The 14775-nt window shown below is 39.0% G+C and overlaps 1 protein-coding gene across 1 annotated transcript in view; it reads left to right on the top strand.

Annotated features, from left to right (window-relative positions):
* Cdkl2 (cyclin dependent kinase like 2) overlaps window positions 1-14775 on the top strand; it is a 34696-nt gene that overhangs the window by 3153 nt on the left and 16768 nt on the right. Inside the window, exons 2-6 of the mRNA XM_028752613.1 lie at window positions 521-719; window positions 4659-4853; window positions 7432-7610; window positions 7999-8111; window positions 12360-12505. Of these exons, the coding sequence (XP_028608446.1) occupies window positions 552-719; window positions 4659-4853; window positions 7432-7610; window positions 7999-8111; window positions 12360-12505 (801 nt within the window). The 5' untranslated portion in view covers window positions 521-551. The remainder of the gene's footprint in view (window positions 1-520; window positions 720-4658; window positions 4854-7431; window positions 7611-7998; window positions 8112-12359; window positions 12506-14775) is intronic.

The raw sequence follows: 14775 nt of genomic DNA, 5'->3' as shown, positions 1-14775 counted from the left end.
CTGCCTCTCTGCCTCTCTGCCTCTCTGCCTCTCTGCCTCTCTGCCTCTCTGCCTCTCTCTCTGCCTCCCTGCCTCTCTGCCTCTCTGCCTCTCTGCCTCTCTGCCTCCCTGCCTCCCTGCCTCCCTGCCTCCCTGCCTCCCTGCCTCCCTGCCTCCCTGCCTCCCTGCCTCCTTGCCTCTCTCTCTGCCTCTCTGCCTCTCTGCCTCTCTGCCTCTCTGCCTCTCTGCCTCTCTGCCTCTCTCTGCCTCTCTCTGCCTCTCTGCCTCTCCCTGCCTCTCTCTGCCTCTCTCTGCTTCTCTGCCTCTCTGGTATTAAAGGCGTGTACTACTACCGTCCAATGCATTGTCTATTTTTAAATTGTATACACATTTTGGAATGGCAAGAAATTGTGTCATCATAGATCGCTGTGAATTCAGTGATTGCTATGACAAGGGAAATAACCTTACAAGAGTGAGTTGTCTGGGAGATTGGAGGAAATGGACGCTCAGCACTCTTAATGCTATGCTTTGGTTTCTACAGCAAGAAAAGTTCCTACTGGTTTTAAAGCAAAATGGAAAAGTATGAGAACCTAGGCTTGGTTGGAGAGGGGAGTTACGGAATGGTGATGAAGTGTAGGAACAAAGACAGTGGAAGAATTGTGGCCATTAAGAAGTTCTTAGAAAGCGACGATGATAAAATGGTTAAGAAGATCGCTATGCGAGAAATCAAGTTACTGAAGGTAAGAGTGTACATGAGCTGAAAAGGAAGCTGCTTCTTGTTCAAGACTGTGTTGCATTTGAAGGAAAACATCATTGTGGTGTGTGTGTGAGAGACTATGTGTATGTGTGTGACTATGTGTATGTGTGTACATTTGTGAGTGTGTGAATGTGTGTGGTATATATGTGTATGTGTGCCCACATGCATGCACATGCATGCAGATGGGGTTGCACATGTGTATGTACATGTAGAAGCCAGAGGACAAGCTTAGTGTTACTACTTAGGTGCTGGCCACCCAGGAACTCGCCAAGTAAAGTAGACTGGCTTGCCAGTGAACCCCAGTCTGATGCCTTCCCCTCCCCAGCACACAATCTCATACCTGACTTTTTCTGTAGGTTCTGGGGCCTGAATTCAGACCTTGTGCTTTGCTCCTTAGCTATTTCCTTAGCCCTGTGTTTTTACATTTGTTTTGTTATAAGAAAATTCAGGCTTGGTGTGGATGTCTGTAGTCACAGCACTAGGGAAACAGAGGCAAGTGGGTCTCTGCAAGCTGGAAGCCAGCCCAGTCAACATAGCAACTTTCATGCCAGCCAGGGATACACAGAGAAACTCTCTCTCAAAATAAGCAACAACAACCCCTCCCCCAAATCCAAAGGATTAGTGTATTTTTGACAATAAGAAGAAACAAATTATCATCTAGCCCAACTTTTGGTTTTATTAATTATACTTTCATATTAGTATGGTTATTCCAGCATTTTATAAGCATCCAATTACCTTTTAATCTTGTTTGTCTATTAACCTCTGTGTGGTCTTGGATGTAAGTGTATACCTTATAAATAGAGAGTTTGTGTTTTGTATCATCAGTCACATGTTTAGTATTTTTACACTATAAAGTATACTGGCATTGTCTTCTGTTGTTTGTACTTGTTGAAAGTGGACTCTGAGAATGAGAAGGGCCCCCACTTCCCAGACTAAAGCATGTTTATTCTGTGTGTCCTCTAAAATTCTCTGTTCAGGTTGGTCTCTTGGTTTCTTTTGGTTAGGATGTGTATTAACCTTTCTTCCTGGAGAAGAGCTAGAACATAAACCTTTTCAACATAGGCTGCTGTTGCTTCTCCCATGGTATAAAAGTCCCTGTGGAGGGAACAAGAAGCCAGAAGCTCATCCATGGAGAGAGAATTCTCTGCCTAGGACTTTGAGTAAGGGACTTCAACTAGAATGTTGTTAGGACTTCTCTAGTCCCTTCTGCTGGCTGCTGTAAATACATTATTTGGTGGTGCTCTGTGGTCTATGTGCTGTTTGTTGTTTTACTTGGAAGCGTCACTGAAGGGGGACCTTCTGCTCTTTCCAGAACTCTCAATTGGGAACTCCAGTTGGAGTTTCCCCAGTCAGTTTCTGTTGGATGTTGTAAGCACTTCATTTGAAGATGTCTTGCGCTCCATTGCTTCTGTATGTCTGCTGTCTGATCATTTGTTCCTTTATTTTGGCTTGTTATATCCTTAATAGACTCACTCATTCTGAACCAAGTGCATGGCTATCACAAATCATTCTCCACAGAACACACACAATACTGTTACTCATACATTTAGATTTCTATTCGTTAGTTTCCTGTTGTCTTCTATAGTCTCTTTAATTCTTCTATCATTTATTCTTTTTCCAGTCTTTTAGAAATTACAGGAAAGGGGGCTAGAGAGATGGCTCAGCGGTTAAGAGCACTGGCTGTTCTTCCATAGGTCCTGAGTTCAATTCCCAGCAACCACATGGTGGCTCACAACCATCTGTAATGCAAACTGATGCCCTCTTATGGTGTGTCTGAAGACAACTACAGTGTACTCATATAAATTAATAAAAAAATAAAAAAAAAGAAATTACAGGAAAGTTACTTAACTTACTAATACTCCAAATTGCTGCTTTTGCAATGAAGACTCTTAGACATTTTAACTCTACTTACTGTGCGGTATTCATCAGAGAAGACTTGAATTTAAGCCAATAGAAAGTCTATTAGCCAGTCAGCAACTATACTGGGTATTCAGGATCCCAGTGTATCCCTGAGGCTTTCTCAGGGTGAGCTTTTAAGCACAAAAAACATGCCCTGAGTTGACATAATTCAGTTAACAAGAACAGCCAGAAGCAGAACTACAGAAGCCAAAAAGCAAGTACAGTACATTTAGACAGTTTCCTGTAACTTGCATGGATTGTGCCTTTGTTTTCGTTTTGGCAGATGGTGCTGTCCACATGCTGAGTTTTACAGCATACATGGTACTTGCCCCATGGGGTTAGCTGTGCTAAGGTCTAGTGGCCTGTGACAGTACTTACCCCTCTGTTTCATCCCCTCCCATTACAAGAGATATGTGTGTTATTACCTTCATGGGTTCTAATTGTCTGTATTGTTAAATATTTGCAGTCGGCATATGTTGGGATATATTTAAGATTTGTCTTTTACATTATTCTTCTGTGTTTCCTCTGTTTCTCAGCTTCTTCCCTGGTATCATTTGTCTTGCTTTAAAGTAAATTCATTAGCCAGTCAGGTGGCTTACATTTATAATCCCAGTACATGGGAGGCTGATGCAAGAGGATAAAGGCTACTTGAATCTCTGCCTAAAAAGAAAAATGAAAGTAAAGAACTAAATCTTTTATTTTCTTTAAAGCATACATGTTAGCAAGGAATGCTCCTCATTTTTGTCAGTCCCAAAAAAATATTTTTGTTTTACTTTGTTTTTAAAAGACTATATCCACAGAAAACAGAATTATTTGAGTTCATTACATTATGTTTAAAATTTGATTCCACTGTTTTGCTGTCTCTCAATGTTCCTATGAGAAGTTAGCTGTCCCTCTTTTTGCACTTTTAAAAATAAAGATTTATAGCCAGGTATGGTAGTACATACTTTTAATCCCAGCATTCCAGAGGCAGAGGCAGGTGGAGTTCTCTGAGTTTGAGGCCAGCCTGGCCTATGACCAGGTAATATCCTGGTCCCAGGATAGCCAGACCTATGTAATAAAGAGACTGTCTCAAAGAATATAAAAATAAAAAAATAAAATATACACTTTCTGTTTCATAGCCATGATGCCCATATTTCAATAAGGTTTGTCCCTATATGAAATTGATTAATTTTCCATGTTCAAGATTGTCCCTTTTTTTTACCTAAATTTAATTTGATTAATTTTCCATGTTCAAGATTGTCCCCCCCTTTTTTTTTTTTTACCTAAATTTAGTTTGATTAAACACAGTTATTGGATCACATACTCTGGTGATTTCTTCCTTTTACAGGTGGCAACACTGTTTTATTTCTATTTGGGGAGTGCCAACTTGCTGTTTGTTTTACTCCTTTCATATATGTAGCATGGCTGAACAGACTTTGGGATAATCGTCCCATCTGTCTGTCCCTCCTCCCTCCTTCCCTTCCTTCCTCTTTGATTGTAGATGAACCCAGGGCCTCGCTCATGCTGGCCAGCTCTGTTACTGAGCTGTACCTTCAGCCCCTTGAAGACTTTGAATTTTATGGTAATGTGGTACTTGTAGAGCATCAGGATTTTGCTGGAGGTAACAGAAATCCACTATGGTTTGTAATCGTTTCTTTATATCATAGGGCTGACTGTTGGATCTCAGTTTCTCTGAATTTGTACTTTTTGAGTTTTTTTTGGTAATGAAATTGTTTATTTTGTCTGATAGATTCTTTTAGCAAGTGTCTCTGTGTGACTGTTATTCAGCCTGCCTTTCCTTGTTAGTCCTGAGTACTGTTCTGTTCTTGTGATTTTTAAGAACTGGCTTTATTGTGTTCTCTGAGAGGAAAAGGAACAATATGCTCTTTTGACTGTTATTTTAAAGCTTGAACATACTTTTATAATGAGCATTGTTTATGCATTTTACTTATATGTTTTTCTTACACTAATATCTTTTAAATGATAGCTAATTGCTCATAACTTGATCTAAAAATTATTTTATATATATTTTTAATAACAGCAACTGCGGCATGAAAATTTGGTGAATCTGTTGGAAGTATGTAAGAAAAAAAAACGTTGGTACCTAGTCTTTGAATTTGTTGACCACACGATTCTTGATGACTTGAAGCTCTTTCCAAATGGACTAGACTATCAAGTAGTTCAAAAGTATTTGTTTCAGATTATTAATGGAATTGGATTTTGCCATAGTCACAATGTAAGTATTAGGTATGAAGCTTATCTTGCCAGTCCTTCACTGTATATAAACTAAGATGTGATCTAGTTTAATGAGATATTTATTTCAAGTATGAACCAGTAACATAAGAAACTAAATTTGGTGTTACTAATTTTCACATGTCATAATACATGTATTCCTAAAAAAAGTTATGCCCTACTGGAAAGTTGAAGGGTACACAATGGACACCCTATTCTCATTAGCTATATTACACATGTCATGTCTATTCCAGCTTCAGGAGATCTGATGCTCTTTTCTGTTCTTCGCTGATAAAGCTCACACACGACATCCACTTACACAGAAACATAAATAAACAATAAGTAAAAAAAAAAAGTGTATGTTATCACCTAAACATTTTGTTGTTTTCACTTTCCTATTTATCCTCTTCAGTTTTTATGGTCTTATTGTCTCCTCCCACCATGTATAGTATATAGCTCAGGGTGGCTATATCTGTGTGTACATACATAAATTATTCCATAGAGATATCTAGGTTAGTTCAAGCCTAGGGGAACATTGGCTTTCTTTGTGAGGCAGTCTTAGAAAGTTGATGTTTGAGAAATCCGGTTTGACATAGTTTTATCATGAAGACTAACATTAATCAAGCTCAAGAAACTGAATGTCAGCTTAATAAATCAGAGATAAGATTGTCACCAGAACAGACTACATGATGTATAATAATAATTCTGACTATGCAGAAAACTGGATCAGTATGAAGTATTAGCCAAAGATGTATTTCCTAGATGATTCTAAATTCCTTCAAGTTGACAGTCAAGACTAGCTGCCACACGTATTTCAAGGACATTGGTGAATCCAAAACAAACAAACAAACCAACATATAACCCCAAACCATACAAGTAACATTATACAGACTAAGCAGGTTGTATTTAGAAATATATATAACAACAATTAATGAAAAGGGGGTCCTAAATTTGAAAGAGAGCAAGGAAGAGTATAATGGAAGGACAGGAGGGAGGAAAGGTAAGGGAGAAAGTACTTGTAGTCTCAAAAAAAAGTAAATTTAAAAAAAGACAGTTTCTTACTAGTGAGGCTGAAGTGCTTAATTATGGGTGGCTAGACTCTATTCATTTCTGTGCTAAGGATAGGATTGCCAGTGAAATCAGTATGTAGCAGTATCATTGGTCTTGTTCATTTGTTTGTTTGTTTTCCTTCTTTCCCTTGTGTTTTGTTTGTTTGTTTTGCTTTTTTCCAAGACAGGGTTTCTCCATATAGCCCTGGCTGTCCTGGAACTTACTCTGTAGACAGGCAGATCTTCCATTCAGAGATTGGCCTCCTCTGCCCCCTGAGTGCTGGCAGTAGAGGTGTGTACCACCACCACCTGGCCATCATTGGCTTGCTTTCTGTTGAACATTCCAATGTATTTTGCTTATATATGCTTCTCTTTCCCTTTATTTTTTATACCCTTATGAATGATTAGCCCATATTTAACTAAACAGTCTGCCTTCAAGGTGTGGGATTTTAATATTGACTGCTTTTATATTCAGAGCATTTCTGTATCTATGCAAAATGTTTGACTTTTTTTTTTTGTTAAACTTCTTTTAATGGATCTCAAAATTCTGAGACAGATTTTTGGTCAAGTTTTTTTTTTTTCTTCATTAAAATGTACTGATTTTGGGCTAGAGAGATGGCTCAGTGGTTAAGAGCACTGGCTGCTCTTCCAGAGGACTGGAATTCAATTCCCAGCACCCACATGGCAGCTCACAAGTGTTTGTATCTCCAGTTCCAGGGAATCTGACACCCTCATAGATATCTATGCAGGCAGAACACCAATGCAAATAAAATAAAAATAAATAATTTGAAAAAAATGTACCCAGTTTGAAAACTAATAACTTAAAACTGCCATGCGTACAGATGCATACTTACCCCCCCCCCCAAAAATAATGGTCCATAAAACATTCTCCTAAGAATTTAGGGCCAGCTTTCAGCTTCCCATCAGAACAGTAATCATTTTTCTTTAATCTCTGCAAGCTCTTAAAGTTATGTGAGCTGTATGTCAATCCATTACAGGGTATAACATTGGTTTGGCTTAGATGATCCAGGATAATGGATTCTGTACCCGGCTTTCTCCTCAAACTTCTAGAGTTTAGCTACTCATTCCCAGCCCTCTGCAAGTAGAAAGTGTACTAGTACCTGTTTCAGGGTTGTTGTGTGGACAAACTATGTTAAAGTATGTAAAATGGTTTATATATGGTCAAGTGTTTGCTAATGTAGTAGTGTATTAAAATCCATCACAAAGCTTATCTCTTCCTTGAATTTTCATTGACTATCCTTAGTTTTCAACAACCAGTTTATTTCTTAGTCTTGACAGTGTGAGTGACTGAAAGTTGATCTGTTAGTTAATGATAATGAGCTTTACTCAGTATTTTTGCTAGTTTAACAGTGCTTGAGACATGAGTGTTCTCTTTTGTCCCACTAAGTCCCAGGGCTTTAAGCCCTGGAGCAACTTTCTGTGTGTTGTATTCTGGTACTGCTTGTGGCAAGTACCCCTAATAAAATATTTTTTATTTAACATTTTATGCTCTGTGGATTTTCTTTGTCTTAGATCATACACAGAGATATAAAGCCTGAGAATATATTAGTCTCCCAGTCTGGTGTTGTAAAATTATGTGACTTTGGATTTGCACGGACATTGGCAGCTCCTGGGGAGGTTTATACTGACTACGTGGCCACCCGGTGGTACAGAGCTCCAGAACTGCTGGTCGGTGATGTCAAGTATGGCAAGTAAGAGTCAGGAATGACAGAGTGTGGACGCTGACTCTTTGAAAGAGGGATGTGATTGTAATAGACGATCCGTTTAACACTGAAAGGAAGGCCTGGGTTCAGTGTTACTAAGTGAGTTGTAATGATCCCTTTCTTCTTGAAAATTCTTTAAAAAGTTTACAGTTCCTGTAAGGCTTTCCATAATCTTTCTCCTTTAAAATCACATGGTTGAAGTTTCTGGAAATCTCACTTATTAAAATAGAAGGCTAGAAGTAGCTTTTAAGTTACAAGACCTACTATCTTGCCTTTCAAAACTAGAAATAACAACCTAGTGAAATGCCATAGAATATGCAGGCATGGGCAGACGTCGGGACACCATGGTTTTCATCATGGAACATTTTGTTTGCAGGGCTGTTGATATCTGGGCCATTGGTTGTCTGGTCATTGAAATGCTTATGGGGCAACCGCTGTTTCCGGGAGAATCTGATATTGATCAGCTACATCATATTATGACATGTTTAGGTAAGATTATACATCTGTGCTTTACGTTTTATAGGTTTTTTTCCTGTGTGTGTTTCTATTGTTTTTTAAGTTGTTCATATATTAAAGATAATGGTTATTTTAGGTGAAGGTAAGGAACAAATAGAAAACACATACACACATATGCCTACCACATACATACACATGCATGTACACATATGCACACACTACACATACCCACACATACATGTGTGTGCACACACATGCATACATACACACTGACCTTCTAGCAAAGCTGATCAGTATAAAAGAGAAGGAAGTGGTTGCTGAAGGTAAGTAGAATTATAAATCTAATAGGCAGGAAAATTTAAAAACTATATTATCAAAGATTATAATAGCATGCAGTCAACTACCTTGAAGTTGCTCAAAGTCACTGCTGATTTTAAAATGTTGCAAAAATTATAAGGCAGTGTAGTGAGAACTGAGAAGTAACTCAGAAGATCCTAGTACCCAGGAGCCTGATTCTGTATATTCTCACCTCCAGCCCCTCAACAGCAAAGATGTCCTCATCACTTTTATCCCTGAGTCAGTGAGCATATCCTCTTCATCCTCATCTTCATCTCCAGGATAAGATGAGAGAAACAAAGACTTATGAGATAGCTTAATGTTGCCTTGCATTTGAATTTTAGGTTTTTCATATATTTTCTGAGACAAGGGTCTTACTGTGAAGGATAGGATGTCCTCAAACTCTCCATCTTTCTGCCCAAGCCTCTTAAGTCTTTACTGCATCAGCTTCCCAAAGGCTGTGACCACAGATGTCCATTACCATGCCTGTGACTACAGATGTGCTCACCATGCCTGTGACCATGGATGTCATCACCATGCCTAGCTTCCCAGATTTTGCTTTTTTTTTGTTGTTGTTTTGTTTTGAGACAGGGTTTCTCTGTGTAGTTCTGGCTGTCCTGGAACTCACTCTGTAGACCAGGCTGGCCTCGAACTTAGAAATCCGCCAGCCTCTGCCTCCCAAGTGCTGGGATTAAAGGCATGTGCCACCACCGCCCGGCGAGATTTTGCCTTTTGTTCTTAGTGCTTTGGGTGAAATTCTAAAGGTAGTGTCTGAGGCTTACATTTGTTAGAATGTATAATTCATGTTCTAAGATAGATTTTAAAATGGAAAAAATAGGAAGACACTTGGGATAATTTAATTATTTGATTTTAAGTTTTGAGATTAAGAATTTATGGTATATTCTTTTGTTTTAGGATGAAATGTTCTATAGATGTCTGTTAAGTCCATTTGGTTCATAAATTCTGTTAATGTCAAAGTGTCTCGGTTTAGTTTCTGTTTCCATGATCTGTCCATTGCTGAGAGTGGGGTGTTGAAATCCCCCACTATTATTGTGTGAGGTGTAATGTGTGTTTTGAGCTTTAGTAAAGTTTCTTTTATGTATGTAGGTGCCCTTGCATTTGGAGCATAAATGTTCAGAATTGAGAGTTCACCTTGGTAGGTTTTTCCTTTGATGAGTATGAAGTGTCCTTCCTTATCTTTTCTGATTAATTTTGGATGAAAGTCGATTTTATTTGATATTAGAATGGCTACTCCAGCTTGTTTCTTGGGACCATTTGCTTGGAAAATTGTTTTCCACCCTTTTATTCTGAGATAGTGTCTGTCTTTGTCACTGAGGTGCGTTTCTTGTATGCAGCAAAATTCTGGGTCTTGTTTGTGTATCCAGTCTGATAGTCTGCGTCTTTTTATTGGGGAATTGAGACCATTGATGTTAAGAGATATTAAGGAAAAATGACTGTGGCTTCCTGTTATTTTTGTTATTAGAGGTAAAGTTATGTTTGTATAGTTATCTTCTTTTGGGGTTGTTAGAAGATTACTTCCTTGCTTTTTCTAGGTTGTAGTTTCCCTCCTTGTGTTGGTGTTTTCCATCAATTATCCTTTGAAGTGCTGGGTTTGTGGGAAGATATTGTGCAAATTTGGCTTTGTCATGGAATATCTTGGTTTCACCATCTATAGTGATTGAGAGTTTTGCTGGGTATAGTAATCTGGGCTGGCAATTGTGTTCTCTTAGGGTCTGTATGATGTCAGTCCAGGCTCTTCTGGCCTTTATAGTCTCTGGTGAGAAGTCTGGTGTAATTCTTATAGGTCTGCCTTTATATGTTACTTGACCTTTTTCCCTTACTGCTTTTAGTATTTTTTCTTTGTTTTGTGCATCTGATGTTTTGATTATTATGTGACGGGAGGTATTTCTTTTCTGGTCTAGTCTATTTGGTGTTCTGTAGGCTTCTTGTATGTTTATGGGCATCTTGTTCTTTAGGTTAGGGAAGTTTTCCTCAATAATTTTGTTGAAGATATTTACTGGCCCTTTAAGTTGGGAATCTTCATTCTCATCTATACCTATTATCCTTAGGTTTGGTCTTCTCCTTGTGTCCTGGATTTCCTGGATGTTTTGAGATAGGAGTTTTTTGCATTTTGCATTTTCTTTGACAACTGTGTCAATATTTTCCACTGTATCTTCTGCATTTGAGATTCTCTTTTCTATCTCTTGTATTCGGTTGGTGATGCTTGCGTCTATGACTCCTGATCTCTTTCTTAGGTTTTCCATCTCCATGGTTGTATCCCTTTGAGCTTTCTTTATTGTTTCTATTTCCATTTTCAGATCCTGAATGTTTTTGTTTAATTCCTTCTTTGTGTTATCTTGCATTTCTTTAAGGGATTTCTGTGATTCCTCTTTAAGGGCTTCTACCTGTTTACTTGTACTCTCCTGTATTTCTTTAAGGGAGTTACTTAATTCCTTTTTATAATCCTCTATCATCATCATGAGAAGTGATTTTAATTCTGAATCCTGCTTTGCAGGTGTGATGGGGTGTCCAGGGCTTGTTATATTGGGAGAACTGGGTACTGATGATGCCAAGAAACTTTGGTTTCTGTTGCTTATGTTCTTGCGCTTGCCTTTCACCATCTGGTTAACTCTAGTGTTACCTGCCCTCACTGTGTAAGAGTGGAGTCTGTATTTCCAGTTATCTTGCTTGTTGCAGAGCTCCTCAGAGTCCAGCTGTCTCTGTGGTCTTATGATCCTAATCTCCTGGGTGGAAGAACTCCTGGGACTCAGGCCACCTCTTGGATCTGGAAATCCTTCTGCTCTGGGTGCAGTGGTTCCTCTAGGATGGCTCAGGATACGATGTCTCCCAAGTGCAAACCACCTTGGTGTCTGCTGCTCTGAGTGCAGTGGCTCCTCGAGGATGGCTCAGGATTCAGTATCTCCACAGGGGCAGACTAACTCTGTGTTGGCTGCTCTGAGTGCAGTGGCTTCTCTAGGATGACTCAGGATTCAGTATCTCCACAGGAGCAGACCAACTCTGTGTCTGTCCCAGCCTAAAGGACCAGACAGGGGTGGAAGGGAAGTGGAATTCCGGAGGGGCGGGGTTTGGGTAGCTGCTGTGTCCTGAATGTCCCTGGTTCCCAGATGTATCTCTGGGGCTTAGGGAGTGAGATGGAGTTCTTACCAGCTGCTCTGATGGGGTAAGGGGACAACATATGAAATGTAAATAAAACATCCAATAAAAAAATTAAAAAAAAAGAATTTATGAAATATTATATGATTTCTTATAGTAGAATTTTTTATATCACTGTTGTATTATAGGGAGGAAGGAGAAAGAACAGAGGGATTTCATCTGTTCTGAATGCATATATTAATCTTTTTACTATTTCATCAATATTGTAGTTATATATTATTTGTAGTTTAAGTATAATAAAAGGTTTATAAAATTAAAATTTTTCATTTATACAGCTCATGATATAATAGGTATTAAAATTGAGATAAAGGGTAAAATGCTCAAATCTAATCAGATATAGGTACACAGTCTGTTGAACAAAAATTAAATTCTTAGAGGGAAGAAGTGATTTGCCTACAATAGATTCTGTCTATGTGACCATGAATTCTTTGTTTGGGGTCAGGATGGTACATTTTACTCTTGGAAGTTGCAGTACTTCATCTAGAATGGCACAAGATATCTTTTAACTGTATTGTCTTCACAATTAATTCTGCTTATAGTTGTATTTAAATCTTCGATGAATATGTTTCAAAATCAGTGTTCATTTCCTTGTGCTGTTTTGTGTCAAGAGCACTATAAAGACTTACAAGTGCCATTGTGTTAACAGGTTTGTTTTAGGTTGATCTTGCTGAGAGACTCTTACACTCTGTTTCTAATTCCTCTCCACCACCTGTCTCTCTACCATTTCTGTTAACTATACTGACAAAGATGTATACTGTTTTTTCCTCCTAGGTAATTTAATTCCAAGACACCAGGAACTGTTTTATAAAAATCCTGTGTTTGCTGGAGTAAGGTTGCCTGAAATCAAAGACACAGAAGCAGAACCTCTGGAGAGCCGCTATCCTAAGCTCCCTGAAGTTGTGATCAGTTTAGCAAAGGTAATTGTACCTTCCTTCTGTTTTGTGATAGGAAATTTGTATAATATAGAGCCTTGGTATATGTATGTCTCTCACTCTGTTTCTCTCTGTCTGTGTATCTCTCCCGTCTTTCCCACTTTCCTACTTCCTACTTGATCTTTTTCTTTTCTTTTTTCTTCTTCTTCTTCTTCTTCTTCTTCTTTTTTTTTTTTTTTGGTTTTTTGAGACAGGGTTTCTCTATGTAGCCCTGGCTGTCCTGGAACTCACTCTGTAGACCAGCCTGGCCTCAAACTCAGAAATCCGCCTGCCTCTGCCTCCCAAGTGCTGGGATTAAAGGCGTGTGCCACCACTGCCCGGCTCCTACTTGATCTTTTAGGTCAACAATTTCCTCAAATGTTTTTAAATTTTGTACACTTAAGAAAAGGTTTAAATAATTTGTTACATTGCCAGAGGCACTTAAAAAATAAAAGCCTAAAGTCTTTTTCTTTGATTTTTGAGATTATTATATAACTGAATCATTTCTCCCTTTCTTTCCTTTCTCCAAATCTTCCTAGTTTCTTTTAAATTCTTGGCATCTTTTTTCATGAATTGCTATTATATGCATATATATGTATATAATTTCTAAATGTAACCGGCTCAGTCTGTATAATGTACTCATGTGGTGTCAGGGCTGACCTTTTGGTATTGAGTAATCAGTTGATGTGCTCCTCCTGGTTGAAAACTGTTTCTCTGGCTCTCAGCGTCCCTGAGTTGCTGATAGTTCTTTATTTTATTTTATTTTATTTTATTTTTGGTTTTTCGAGACAGAGTTTCTCTGTGTAGCCCTGGCTGTCCTGGAACTCACTCTGTAGACCAGGCTGGCCTCGAACTCAGAAATCCATCTGCGTCTGCCTCCCAAGTGCTGGGATTAAAGGCGTGTGCCACCACTGCCCGGCAATAATTTCTTGAGGTCATAAAATTGGTTGCCAAAGTTTTAATTCGCTGGCTTGCCTTCCTTCCTTCCTTCCTTCCTTCCTTCCTTCCTTCCTTCCTTCCTTCCTTCCTTCCTTCTCTCTCTCTCTCTCTCTCTCTCTCTCTCTCTCTCTCTCTTTCTTCCTTCCTTTCTTTCTTTTTCTTTTCCTAAGGCAGGGTTTCTCTGTGTAGCCCTTGCTGTCCTGGAACTCACTCTGTAGACCAGGCTGGCCTAGATTAGATTCACCTTATTCTGCCTCCTGAGTTCTGGGATTAATGATGTTCACCATAACTACAAGGCTTAAATTAATTTTTTTAAATTTGGTTTGGAGGAGGTTGTTTTTCTTATTTATTTGTTTGTTTGTTGATTTGTTTTATTTTTAGTTTTTTGAGACAAGGTCTCTCTGTATATAGCCCTGGCTGTCTTGGTACTTACTCTATGTAGACCAAACTGGCCTCCAAATCACAGAGATCTTCCTGCTTCTGTCTCCTGAGTGTTGGAATTAAAGTAGTATGCGACCATTTCTAGAATTTTTTTAATTTTAACTTTTTTAGATTTTTATATTTATGGGTGTTTTTCTGGCTTGTATATCTGTGCACCATGTGTATGCAGTACCAGTGGAAGGCAGAAGAGGACATTGGTTTTCCTGGTATCAGAGTTACAGATGGTTGTGAACTGCCATGTTGGTGTTGGGAATAGAACCTTTGTCCTTTGGAAGAATACTCAGTTCTCTTAACCACTGAGCCATCTCTTCAGCCTCCCTCCCTTCCCCCTTCATCCTTTCCTTCCTTCCTTCCTTCCTTCCTTCCTTCCTTCCTTCCTTCCTCCCTCCCTCCCTCCCTCCCTCCCTCCCTCCCTTCCTTCCTTCCTTCCTTCCTTCTTTTCTCTCTCTCTTTCTCTCTCTCTTTCTCTCTTCTTTCTTTCTTTCTTTCTTTCTTTCTTTCTTTCTTTCTTTCTTTCTTTCTTCCTCTTCTCCCTCCCTCTCTTCTTCCTTTCCCCCTCTCTTTCTTTTATTTCTTTCTTTCAATATAAGATATTATCTGGGAGATGGTGGCATACTCCTTTAATCCCAGCACTCAGGAGGCAGAGGCAGGTGGATCTCTGAGTTGGAGGCCAGCATGGTCTACAGTGTGAGTTCCAGAACAGTCAGGGCTACACAGAGAAGCCCTATCTTGAAACTAAAAAGAAAAAAAAAAAAAAGAAAAGAAAAAGAAAAGGTCTTACTATGAAGTTTTGGCCTATACTATGTAAGCCAAACTGGCTTTGGTTTGAGGTCTCCAAGTCCTCAAGCCCTTCTCCTGGCTGCCTGCAGAAGTCAGCTGAGGAGACTGACTTCTGC

This window comes from Grammomys surdaster, unplaced genomic scaffold, assembly GCF_004785775.1.
Source record: "Grammomys surdaster isolate TR1022 unplaced genomic scaffold, NIH_TR_1.0 125928, whole genome shotgun sequence".
NCBI lineage: Eukaryota > Metazoa > Chordata > Mammalia > Rodentia > Muridae > Grammomys > Grammomys surdaster.
Note: the sequence above shows the minus strand (reverse complement) of the source record. Positions and strands in the feature narration are given on the sequence as shown.